Genomic DNA, 12,542 nt, shown 5'->3' with positions numbered 1-12,542 from the left:
TCAGGCTCTGAGTATTTATTTCGGTTAATAGTAGTCTCCCAGGGAAGACTGGGGGAAATATAGGTGTTTCTGTCAACCCAGGAAAATCACAGCATCATATGAGAGTACTCAGACCTCCTGCCCACTGAGGAGTGGGCTGTTCTCACCAATGGGGCAAGAGCGGAAGATGCGGGGTAGACGCAGCCAGTGACTGCTGCTATGCGGCAGCTGGGGAATGGAGAAGGCTTGCTTCATAAGTCTGCGCCTGATATTGGGAGAAGGGGTAAACTGGTTAGCAATGGACAAAAGCAGCTTGTCTGTGTGCTTCTCCAAAGAAGGGAACACACCTATATCCCAGTCTGCTTAGCCTTGATCCTAGCTCCCTCCCCTTTTCCTCAACTCCAGGGTTTACCCTCTCTTATTTCTGTGGTAACCTCTGTCCATTCCTCCCTCACCCCATAAGCTTCCCTGCCTGAGGATCATGCCACCCCAGGCCTGGGGGATCTGCCCTTCTTGCAGGTAGAAAACTCAGTTTACCCCAGGCTGGGCATGGTGGCTCACTCCTGTAATCCCAGCACTTTGGGAGGCCGAGGCAGGCAAATCACGAGGAGGTCAGGAGTTTGAGACCAGCCTGGCCAACATGGTGAAACCCTGTCTCTACTAAAAATACAAAAATTAGCCGGGTGTGGTGGCAGGTGCCTGAAATCCCAGCTACTTGGGAGGCTGAAGGAGGAGAATCGCTTGAAACTGGAAGGTGGAGGTTGCAGTGAGCCGAGATTATGCCACTATACTCCAGCCTGGGCAAAAAGAGTGAAACTCCGTCTCAAAAAAAAAAAAAAGAAAAAGAAAACTCAGTTTACCCAAACTGCCCCCACTCTTCACATTATTAACAACAGTCACAAATATCAATTATTGCACTCTTGCTTCAGAGCCAGGTGCTTTACTCATTGTTTCTAATCTTTACAGCAGCTCCACAGGGCAAGTATTAGTTTACCTACTTTTCAGAGGCTTAGACAGGTTAAGCTACTTCCCCAGGTTCCACAAACAAGACTGCAGCCCAGGTCTGGCCAACGTACAAGACTAGGCTCTTTCCTGGACACCATGCTTCCTTAAAGGGAGAGATGGTTTCTTCTCCCTTGAGGAGGAGTGACTAGTGCTAACAAGGGATAAGGGGGTCTGAGCTGTGTGATGAGGCTCTTACCTATATATCAGAGATGCAAGGACCACAGCCATCAACACCAGCAAGATACCCACGAACAGGGGAACCTGCCCAAGGCCTGCTTCTTGACCTGTGAGAAGAATCCCAGGCACTGCTTCACTCAGTGTCTGCTCCTTGCCAGCTACCCTCTATCCACTCCCTTCGTCATCTTAGCTCTTGTCCAAGGACCTACCAGGCATGATAAGCTGGGTGCTGACCACTGCTAGGCTGTTGGCATCAGCCAGAGACACATTGAGGCAGTATGTCCCCAAGCCACCCTTCAGTATCTGGTACAGAACCAGCTGGCAGGCTGGGCTGGGTGGCACAGGCTGGCACAGCTGCTGGGCAGGGGGCTGGCACCCTGGTGATGAGATCTCCATGCAGGCTTCCGTGGGCAGCCTGGAAGAGGTGTCACAATATATAAGGGAATCTGGGAAGGGACACTAAATGCCAGAGAGCAGAGAAACAGTCAACCCAAGAGTTATCAGCACACTAGTGGGACACTCACCCGCCTTGGCAGGACACAGTCAGCTCAAATGCATCTCCCTCACTGGATGGCACAACCTGCAGGATCTCAGCACTTTCAATACCCTCTGCAGAGTTGGAAGATTATCAAGTTAGGATTCCTCTACCTGGCCTCCCCAAAAGCCCATAGACAGGAAAGCCCCAGGGCTGCTCCACCAATCTCATCCCTGTGCTTTCAAATGAGGACTCTGGCATTTGGGTATTCTTCCTATGTAGGTGAGTAATTCCTCCCAAGGTGTGCTTCCACTGACCAGCCCTAGGCAGCACATAGCTGCCTCCATCAGCCCCCAAAGTAGGCAGGACTCACGGACGATGTCCAGGGTGACAGAAAAGGAACCATATCGATACAGAACACAGTCCAGGGGGACTTGTCTCTTCTCCAGCCTTAAGGTAGCCGTACCATCCAGCAGGGGGCCCAGGGAACCTGGCAGGAGAGGATTGAGGAGGTAAGATCAAGAGACAGATGACTCATCTGGAGGCAGAGGCCAAGCAGGCATTTTTTCAGGTTGAACCAGAGTTACTGGATTCTGGAGTCACTGGCTTGGAATCAGATAAGACCTGGGAAACTTTATTCTATAGATAAGGAAACTGAAGCCTAGAAGAAGAAAATGACTCCTCCAGAATCACAGTTAGGGGTGGCACTGGAGTTTTAAAAAATTCTCAAATGTTTATCACATCTCACACTATGCCAGGTCCTAGGCTAGACATTCAACATGTGTTAACTCATTCAAGCATCACTATTTCATTCCTCCCTTTTTGCTTTGGGATGGGAATCCAGGGTTGGGAAATGGAAGGATCAGGATCTCGGAATCTGGGAAGGATTTCTGTGCAATTATGCTTGAACAGAAAATGATCCATAAATATTATGTAAATGATCACAGTCTGTTCCCTGGTCTCGCCAACCATTCTCAGCAGTAGAGAAAGCAACAAGCTCTTCTCTCATGGCCTAGGGGAAGACTTTGGTTTCCTGAACTCCAGATCTATTCCGTGTCATTAATAGAGACTGGAGGGCTTTATAGCCAGGCCAGTGAGAGCTCTGAGGGGACCATAGTGCTAAGCAAAGGATTAGGTAATGTCTGAGTCCTGGGTAAGACTTACAGAGTAGAGTAGGGTACCCCACCTCCATGAACCTCATTCACACTGGTCCTCTTACCTGTAATACTTTCCGTAGACATGATTGAGCTGGTATCTGGACCCTCAGGCTCAGGGGTAGGTAGCTCTCCAGCTGTGGTCTCCACCCACTCTGTAGTTGTTACCTGTGCAGCTGTGGTTGCAGAAGGCACTACAATTGACACCTCTGCAGGTGTCATACCTATAGCCTCTGGAGTTGACATCTCTGCCAGTGTGGTACCCATGACCTCTGAAACTGGCACCTTCTCAGGTGTCGTACCTGTGCTCTCTGCAGTTGGCATCTGCACAGGTGTAGTGCTTATGACTTCAGTGGTTGGCACCTGCACAGATGTGGTTCCAGAGGGCTGTGTAGTTGGCACCTGACCAGGTGTAGTACCCACGACTTCTGTAGTAGGCACTCGGCCAGCTGTGGTGTCAGGGGCCTCTGCAGTTGGCCTGTGCCCATCTGTGGTGCCTGGAACTGGGGAGGAGCCACAGGAGGTAAGAGGAATGGCAGCTTGCAGGACCACCTGGGCAGTGACTGGGCCAGGCTCCAGATAAGTATGAGTGACCACAAGTGCCCGAGAGATCAGCGTTCCACTACTGTCTCCAAAGTCCCAGGTGTAGGAGAGGTCAGCTTCAGCCAGATAGCCACTGGGGTCATGGAGCTGGAGGGCAAAAGTCAGAGGCTGATTTCTCAGGAAGTGCTTGTTCCCTCCATCCAAGGCCCGCAGCTGGGACACGCTCACGGAGAAAGGCACCTGGTCTGGGATTAGAGCCAGAAAAGGTGAGAACTAGGCCTGAGCCACAACTTCTCCCTTCACAGCCACACTCTCCAACCCCAAGCTGACTGGCTGGCCCTTCACTGGCACTAAGCCTCACATTTCTCTGCCTAGGTCTTCCTGGCCCTTCTACTTTAAGTTTGCACAGCATTTCACCTTTCCCCTTTCCAGTCCCTCCAAGCCTCCCTGCCTTCTCTTGCCCTATGACTGGCCTTGCCCCTTCCTAAACCCTTACCAGTAATGGTGAAGGCCGAGCTGGAATGAGCAAGAGGCACATAGCTCCGGGATCCCCGGTGATGGTAGACAGTCACTTCCATGGTGTGTGTGCCCAGCATTGCTCTGCCTGTTCCAATGCTCAGCCCAGACACTGGGCCCCCTAGAACTTGCCAGTATTGGCCTGAAGTTTTTGGAATGAAAAGAAAGGAAGAAGAGATTACTGGTCAAAGGGGACTGAGGGACAGGCTTAGAAACAGGGCACTGGAGATGGGAGGTCAGGAGGTATGATTACTTCTGAGGGTGTTTGGAAGGCTGTGATATGGGGGGACAGGGAAGGGGTCCTAATGAGGCATTCCATGGGGTAGGACTATAATTGAGGAAAAGCTGCCAGAAAGAATTATGATAGAGTTCAAGGGGGCTAGGTGCTATGGAAGAGAAAAGATGTAAGAGGAAAATGAAGATTAGAGAAAATCACAGAAGTTAAGGTGGAAGGGGCGGGCAAAAGAAAGGTGATCAGGTACAAAGAAGTAAACACAAGTGTAGATGACAGGCTGAGAAGGGAGTCCCTCACCCCAGGTCTTCCAGACGTAAACAAAGCTTCTCTTCTGAGACCAAGGACCAGATGGGCAAGGTCCACCATCAGGGAAGATGCAGGCATCGTCAGTTTCCTGGGGATACACTGGCTGTCCTCCCCACACCTGGCTCCCTGAAAGGTAAATACAGAGTCACTCTCAAACCCTGGCATTCTTTTTTATATACCAAAACCCCTAAAATTGTTCCCAGGGTATCAGAGAGGGGCTCTGGGAATATTCCCTAGCTAGAAAGTACATTCTCCATGGTATAACCATTTCAGGTGGCAGTTGGGGGCTGAGGGTGTAGAAACTACATTTTTCTTTTGGAGACAGGGTCTTCCTCTGATGCCTAGGCTGGAGTGCAGTGGTGTGATCACAGCTCACTGCAGTGTCAACCTCCCAGAGTCAAGCAATCCTCCTGAGTAGCTGGGACTACAGGTATGCACCACCATACCCAGCTAATTTAATTTTGTTGTAGAGACATGGTCTTGCTATGTTGCCAGGGCTGGTCTTGAACTCCTGGGCTTAAGCAATCCTCCCGCCTCAGCCTCCCGAAGTGCTGGGTTTATAGGCATGCACCACTGTGCCTGGCCGGAAGCTATAATTTAATTGGCCAGGTGTGGTGTCTCATGGCTGTAAACCCAGCACTTTGGGAAGCTGAGGTGGGAGGATTGCTTGAGGCAAGGAATTCAAGACCAGCCTGATCAACATAGCGAGACCCTGTCTCTACAAAATACATTTTTTAAAAAGTAGCCAGGTGTGGTGGTATGCACCTGTAGTTCCAGCTACGCCAGGGGCTGAGGAAGGAGGATCACTTGAGCCCAGGAGGTTGAGGCTGCAATTAGCTATGATTGCACCACTGTACTCCAGCCTGGGAGAGAGAGAAGGACCCTGACTCTAAAATAAATAAATAAAATAAGAAGAAAGAAAGAAAACAAAAAGAAGATATATGTGTATGTGTATATATGTATATACATAGCCACATATCAAAATATTTAGAGTGATTTGCTCTAGCTAGTGGAATAAAAATAACAGCACTGGGGGCCAGGCGCAGTGGCTCATGCCTGTAATCCTAGCACTTTGGGAGGCTGAAGCGGTTAAATCACCTGAGGTCAGGAGTTTGAGACCAGCCTGGCTAACGTGGTAAAACCCTGTCTCTACTAAAGATACAAAAATTAGCCAGGCGTGCTGGTGGGAGCCTGTAATCCCAGCTACCCAGGAGGCTGAGGCAGGAGAATTGGTGGAACCTGGGAGGTGAAGGCTGCAGTGAGCCAAGATTGCACCACTGCACTCCAGCCTGAGCAACAGAGCGAGACTCTGTCTCAAAAATAAATACATAAATAAATAACAGCACTAGATAACATTTATTTAGCCTTTACTGTAGGCTGCAGCAGACACTACATTAAATACTTTACACATATTATCACATTCTAATCCTTACAACAATCCTTTTTTCTTCGGAAATGGAAACACAATGAGGTGGGCAGATCACTTGAGTTCAGGAGTTTGAGACCAGCCTGGGTAACACGGTGAAACCCCGTCTCTACTTAAAATATAAAAGAATTAGCCAGGCATGGTGGCATGCGCCTGTACCAGCTACTCAGGAGGCTACCCCCAGCTACTCAGGAGACTAAGGAGGGAGGATCACTTGAACCCAGTAGGCGGAGGTTGCAGTGAGCTGAGATCCTACCACTGCACTCTAGCCTGAGTGACACAGCCAGACTCTGTCTCAAAGAACAAAAAAAAAAAAAAAGGAAACACAAAACAAGTAACTTGCCCAAGGTCACATATCAAGGACAAGTTTAAATATAGGTCTGTTCAACTTCTAGGTCCCCTGAATTCTGCTGTCCTCCACTTTAGGGACTGTAATTTTCTTTTCTTTTTGCTTTTTGAGACAGGGTCTCACTCTGTCACCCAGGCTGAAGTGCAGTGGCGTGATCATGCAGTTTCGACCTCCCAGGCTCATGATCCTCCCACCTGAGACTCCTGAGTAGCAGGGACTACAGCTGTAATTTTCTTTTCTTTTTGCTTTCTCTGTTTTTTTTTTTTTTTTTTTTTTTTTTGAGATGGAGTCTTGCTCTGTCGCCCAGGCTGGAGTGTAGCGGCACAACCTTGGCTTACTGCAAGCTCCGCCTCCTGGGTTCACACCATTCTCCTGCCTCAGCCTCCCCAATAGCTGGGACTACAGGCGCCTGCTACCATGCCTGGCTAGTTTTTTTTGGATTTTTAGTAGAGATGGGGTTTCACCGTGTTAGCCAGGATGGTCTCGATCTCCTGACCTTGTGATCTGCCTGCCTTGGCCTCCCGAAGTGCTGCGATTACAGGTGTGAACCACCGCGCCCGGCCTTCTCTGTGTTTTTAAATTTTAACTATAATGAGTATGTATTACATTTATAACTTGTTTTAAAAAGTAGAGGAGGAGGCTGGGCGTGGTGGCTCACACCTGTAATCCCAGCACTTTGGGAGGCCGAGGCAGGCGGATCACAAGGTCAGGAGATCAAGACCATCGTGGCTAACACGGTGAAACCCCGTCTCTACTAAAAATACAAAAAAAAGTAGCCGGACATGGTGGTGGGCGCCTGTAGTCCCAGCTACTCGGGAGGCTGAGGCAGGAGGATGGCGTGAACCTGGGAGGTGGAGCTTGCAGTGAGCCGAGATCGCACCACTGCACTCCAATCTGGGTGACAGAGTGAGACTCCGTCTTGAAAACAAAAACAAAAACAAAAAAGTAGAGGAGGAAGGGGCATTCCCTGAGCTCACTGGGCATACCAGGGAACCTGAGCCCTAGGAATAAGGACCTAGAATAGAGAAGTACTCACCATTGATGATGGTATTGTTGACCCAGATAACCTGCCCATCTGGCAATACCTTTTGGCTTCCAGGGAAGTTCAAGGCAATAGAGAAGGAGGCATTTGCACCAATCAGTGTAGGCCCATCATTACTGACCTTGAGAGACACTTGACCACCTGGGAAGGAAAGCTACATTAGCTGGGAGTCCTGGGCTTCCCCTCCCTGTATATGTTTCCCCTCCTTTTCTTCCCAAGCTACACTCAGTGCAGGTCATCTTGCTTTTTTCCTCATCCCATTCCTACCATGCCCTCCCCTGGAACTTCGAAGTTCCTACCTCTCCAGCAGTCAAGTCTCTGGGCTTCTGTCCACTCTGGATACAGCTGCCTGTTCCAGGCTTTGGTTCTGAGTTGCCTTGAGACACCAAGCCAGTCCTGGTTTCTGGGTCCTAAAAGGAATGTGCCATGAAGGGCCCTAGGATCCTTTCAGTCCCTTCTCAGGGATAATACTCTATTCATGTCACCCAATTCATTCTCACATTCGAAGTGCTTTTTTTTGGGGGGGGGATGGAGTTTCACTCTTATTGCCCAGGCTGGAGTGCAATGGCACGATCTTAGCTCATTGCAACCTCTGCCTCCCAGGTTCAAGCAATTCTCCTGCCTCAGGCTCCTGAGTAGTTGGGATTACAGGCATGTGCCACCACGCCCGGCTAATTTTGTATTTTTAGTAGAGATGGGGTTTCTCCATGTTGGTCAGGCTGGTCTCGAACTCCCGACCTTAGGTGATCTCCCTGCCTCGGCCTCCCAAAGTGCTGGGATTACAGGCATGAGCCACTGCGCCTGGCCGAAGTGCATTTTTAAAACTCATTTATTCGGCTGGGCGTGGTGGTTCACACCTGTAATCCCAGCACTTTGGGAGGCTGAGGTGGGCAGATCACGAGGTCAAGAGATCAAGACTATCCTGACCAACATGGTAAAACTCTGTTTCTACTAAAAATATAAAAATTAGCCGGGTGTGGTGGTGTGCGCCTGTAGTTCCAGTACTCGGGAGGCTGAGGCAGGAGAATCGCTTGAATCCGGGAGGTGGAGGTTGCAATGAGCCGAGATTGCCCCAATGTACTCCAGCCTGGCAACAGAGTAAGACTTCATCTCAAAAAAAAAAAAAAAACCCAAAAACAAAAACATCCGTATTTACTTATTATTATTATTATTATTATTTAAGATGAAGTCTTGCTCTACCCCTAGGCTGGAATACAGTGGCGTGATCTTGGCTCATTACAGCCTCCGCTTTCTGGGTTCAAGCAATTCTCGTTCCTCAGCCTCCCAAGTAGCTGGGACTGCAGGCGCCCATCACCACACCCGGCTAATTTTTGTATTTTTAGTTTTGCCATGTTTCATGCTTTCGCCATTTGGCCAGGCTTGTCTCGAACTCCTGACCTCAAGTGATCCGTCTGCTTTGGCCTCCCAAAGTGCTGGGATTATAGGTGTGAGCCACTGTGCCTGACCTATTTTGTTTTAAATCAAGATATAATTCACATGCCATAAAATTTACTTTTAGCCAGGCACTGTGACTCACGCTTATAATTCCAGCACTTTGAGAGGCCAAGGCAGGTGGATCACAAGGTCAGGAGTTCAAGACCAGCCTGGCCAAGTGAAACCCTGTCTCTACTAAAAATACAAAAATTAGTTGGGCGTGGTGGCAGGCACCTGTAGTTCCAGCTACTAAGGAGGCTGAGGCAGGAGAATTGCTTGAACCCGGGAGACGGAGATGGCAGTGAGCCGAGATCACGCCACTGCACTCCAGCCTGGGCGACAGAGCAAGATTCCGTCTCAAAAAAAAAATTTACTTTTGAATATGATCAAATTTGTGTTTTAGAAAGATCATGATGGCAAGCAGTGAGGAGGATGGATTAGAGGCTGGCAGAGATTGGGCATGGGGACAGGGTAGACAAAATTATTGTAACTGACCAAGAGAAGTCTGAGAAGAAAAGGATATGCTGGACCTCCATCTGCCCTACCCAGGTCCAACAACTATCAACACCTTGCCACATTTGCTTTGTTTATCCTTACTAGTTGTTGTTTTTGTTTTGGCTAAAGTATGTAAAAGCAAATCCCAAACATTGTATTAACCCTACAAATTTAAAAAATATGAGTATTTTCTTGCATAAGTACAATGTCATTTCATGCTAGACAAAATTATCAAACTCAGTCCATATAAAATTTCATTAATATCTAGAAAAATGTCTTATGATTTTTAAAATCAGGATCCGAAATATAAGCACAATCTTTTTTTAAGAGCCTTGGGTGGGTGGGTGTGAACAGACTCTTTCCAGGATACATTAAGGAATGTAGTAAAAGAAAAAGACTTGAAACTGCAGCACAGCGAGGAAAGTCAGATCAAGAACTTCCTAGAAATCTGTGAGACTAAGCATCTAGGGAGAAAGCGGGGCTAGGATATAATGCATATATTTCAGCACAGCAGAAACTACTTTCAACCCATTTTCCCCTTTCCTGCAGAAACCTCTCTCCCCTCCCCTCCTATCTGTATATATTTCAGGACAGCAAAAACTACCCTCACCCCATTTTTCCCTTTCCTGCAGAAACTTCCTTCCCTTTCCCCTTTTCTTTCCCCTTTCCTTTTCCTTTTCCTTTTCCTTTCCTTTTGATACAGGGTTTTGCTCTCTCACCCTGAGTGCAGTGGCACATTCATCACTCACTGCACCCTCAAACTCCTGGGCTGAAGCCATCTTCCTGATTAGCCTCCCAAGTAGCTAGGACCACAGGTGCTCACTACCAGGCTCAGATAATATATTTTTTTTCTTTTTGAGACAGAGTTTCGCTCTTGTTGCCCAGGCTGGAAGGCTGGAGTGCAATGGCGCAATCTCGGTTTACTACAACCTCCGCGTCCTGGGTTCAAGCGATTCTCCTGCCTCAGCCTCCTGAGTGGCTGGGATTACAGGCATGCGCCACCATGCCCAGCTAATTTTGTATTTTTAGTAGAGACTGAGTTTCTCTATGTTGATCGGGCTGGTCTCAAACTCCCAACTTCAGGTGATCCACCTGCCTTGGCCTTCCAAAGTGCTAGGATTACAGGCATGAGCCACCATGCCCGGCCTAGGCCTGGCTAATTTTTTTACTTTTTGTAGAGACAGGGTCTCACTATGTTGCTCAGGCTGGTCTTGAACTCCTGGGGTCAAGCAATCCTATGGCCACAGCCTCCCAAAGTGCTAGGATTACAGGTGTGAGCCTCCTCATTTCCTTTCTTTTTTATTTTTTTGAGACAGAGTCTTGCTCTTTTGCCCAGGCTGGAATGCAGTGGTGTGATCTCAGCTCACTTCAACCTCTGCCTCCCAGGTTCAAGTGATTCTCGTGCCTCAGCCTCCCAAGTAGCTGGGATTATAGGGGCGCACCACCATGCCCACCTAATTTTTGTATTTTTAGTAGAGATGGGGTTTCGCCATATTTGCCAGGCTGGTCTGACCTCAAGTGATCCAACCACCTCAGCCTCCCAAAGTGCTAGGATTACAGGCATGAGTTACTGTGCCAGGCCTCATCCCCTTTCTTTTGTTTTTTTTTTCGAGACGAAGACTCGCTGTGTCACCCAGGCTGGAGTACAGTAGTGTGATCTTGGCTCACTGCAACTTCCACCTTCTGGGTTCCAGTGATTCTCCTGCCACAGCCTCCCGAGTAGCTGGAACTACAGGCATGCGCCACCATGCCCAGCTGATTTTTGTACTTTTAGTAGAGACGGGGTTTCACCATATTGGCGAAGCTGGTCTCGAACTCCTGACCTCGTGATCCACCCACTTCGGCCTCCCAATCCCAGCCTCCCAAAGTGCTGGGATTACAGGCGTGAGCCACCACGCCCGGCCTCATCCCCTTTGTAATGTGTGCTGTAACCCTAGTTGATTCTGCTGGGGGAGGATCTGGAATCATCTCATTGAGCATCCCACCACTAGAGCAAGATAAGTCATAAGATACCCCATTCATTCTCCACTTCCAACTCTCCTCAGAGCAGCACGGGACATTCCAGACCCTCTCACCACCTCACCCCCTCCCCTTGCTCCTGTCACGAGGCCCAATCCCCCAGAGCCCTTTCATGTGATGCTCAGCTGAGACCCCTCTGCCTATCTCTCCCAGCCCCAGAACAAAAGGTCTGGGCTGTGTTCACCCGTACCCATCCCAAGGGGAGAGGATTGTATCTCCTTAGTCTTCTTACCCAATACTACATTCTCTGACTCCCCACTTTAAATCTCCTACCCCAAGAGACATTTCTTAAAAGAGTCTCCCGCACATTTCACCCCTTTGGAGCCCCTGCTCCAGCTCACTGCCAAGGAAGCCTCAGAATCAGTGCCACAGAGACCTTCTATTCTTCTGCCCCTCCAAGCATATGAGATTATTTTCAGGCTCAATCCCAAATCTCCATGTAGGGAGGGAGCCCAGGTGCCCACATTCTCACTAAATCAAATGAGTGGGAGACGCCTGAAATATTGCCGCTATCTCCCATTAGGAGGAGAGAAACCAGAGCAGGGGGAATTCATCCCCAAGTTCACACCTGCTCATGTCCACATATCCACACATACCTTTTGTAGCCCCCACAGCCAGCAAAGCACCTATCACAGCCAAATGAAGAAGCCATCTTTTTAGCACCAGATCCATTGTGTTCTTCCCTCCAGCAACCAAAGGCACTGGGGGGACTGGGATAGGCCCCTATATAAGAAAAGGGTGCTCATTTGCATAGCCCTTCCTCTTCTCCCTCAGAGAAGGCCTGGGAGGGGCCAGAGAAGAGGAAGAAGGAAAAACTGACAAAGGGATCCTGGTCCCTAGACATTGCTTTCCCATCCTGCTACTCAATGGCAGTTTCTGGTTTCACTGGGTCACTCTCATATACTCCCGGGCAAGGGCTGACTGAAAGGCAGCTGCATAACACATACCAGACACAACAGTTCATCATGGGAGAGTGAATTAAACCAGGAACTTCTCAAAAAAACAGAAACAGAAGCCTGCATCCCAAAACACAGACAGCGTCGGGGTAGGCTATGAGGCAGAGGCAATGACTCCTCTGAGGCCCAGGAATTCTTTACAACGAGATTCCTAGTTTCCTGCTTTTCAAAGGAGGCTCCTGGGCCAGGTGGAATTTAACCTTAGGTCGATACATATTTTCCCCAGGAGTGGTGAAAATAGTGAGTTAGAAATCAAGAAATCCCTACAGACTAGAGACACAGGTAGGAAACTTGGACCCAAAGTAGGTACTTGGGAAGACTGTTCAGCCGCCCCACCGAGAAAGAAATTTGTCTAGCCCCCGAAGAACCAAACTTGCCTGGGGCGGGGTCATTTGCGGGGAGGAGCGCTGCACTCGCCCCCCGGCTCTGAC

The 12,542-nt window shown here is 49.0% G+C and overlaps 1 protein-coding gene across 2 annotated transcripts; it reads right to left on the bottom strand.

The window, feature by feature from the left end:
• LOC105474168 (premelanosome protein) lies at positions 1–12,499 on the bottom strand. Of its 2 annotated transcripts, XM_071071614.1 has the most exons (12): positions 12,103–12,499; positions 11,752–11,878; positions 7,507–7,617; positions 7,202–7,348; positions 4,382–4,516; positions 3,830–3,991; positions 2,856–3,578; positions 2,010–2,126; positions 1,686–1,770; positions 1,371–1,576; positions 1,181–1,268; positions 1–244 (listed from the first exon to the last, which is right to left on the bottom strand). In XM_071071614.1, exons 1-12 carry the CDS (start codon positions 12,175–12,177, stop codon positions 109–111), a joined length of 2,112 nt encoding a protein of 703 aa, XP_070927715.1. In that variant the 5' UTR covers positions 12,178–12,499; the 3' UTR covers positions 1–108. The 2 variants fall into 2 exon arrangements, with proteins under 2 accessions (XP_070927715.1, XP_011726943.3); XM_011728641.3 differs by lacking the exon at positions 12,103–12,499 and having other exon boundaries at positions 11,752–12,047.
• Positions 12,500–12,542: the final 43 nt, after the last annotated feature.

This window comes from Macaca nemestrina, chromosome 10 (assembly GCF_043159975.1).
Source record: "Macaca nemestrina isolate mMacNem1 chromosome 10, mMacNem.hap1, whole genome shotgun sequence".
Classification (NCBI taxonomy): domain Eukaryota; kingdom Metazoa; phylum Chordata; class Mammalia; order Primates; family Cercopithecidae; genus Macaca; species Macaca nemestrina.
The sequence above is the reverse complement of the archived record's forward strand: the minus strand, read 5'-3'. Positions and strand labels throughout refer to the sequence as shown.

Excerpts from the sequence above, each read along its gene's own strand:
- LOC105474168 (XM_071071614.1), bottom strand. The coding sequence starts at position 12,177 with ATGCAGGCTTCTGTTTCTGTTTTTTTGAGAAGTTCCTGGTTTAATTCA. Across the intron at positions 1,577-1,685 it reads ACTGTGTCCTGCCAAGGCGG|GCTGCCCACGGAAGCCTGCA; the intron begins GTGAGTGTCCCA and ends CACCTCTTCCAG. Across the intron at positions 245-1,180 it reads CTTGCATCTCTGATATATAG|GCGCAGACTTATGAAGCAAG; the intron begins GTAAGAGCCTCA and ends TCCCAATATCAG.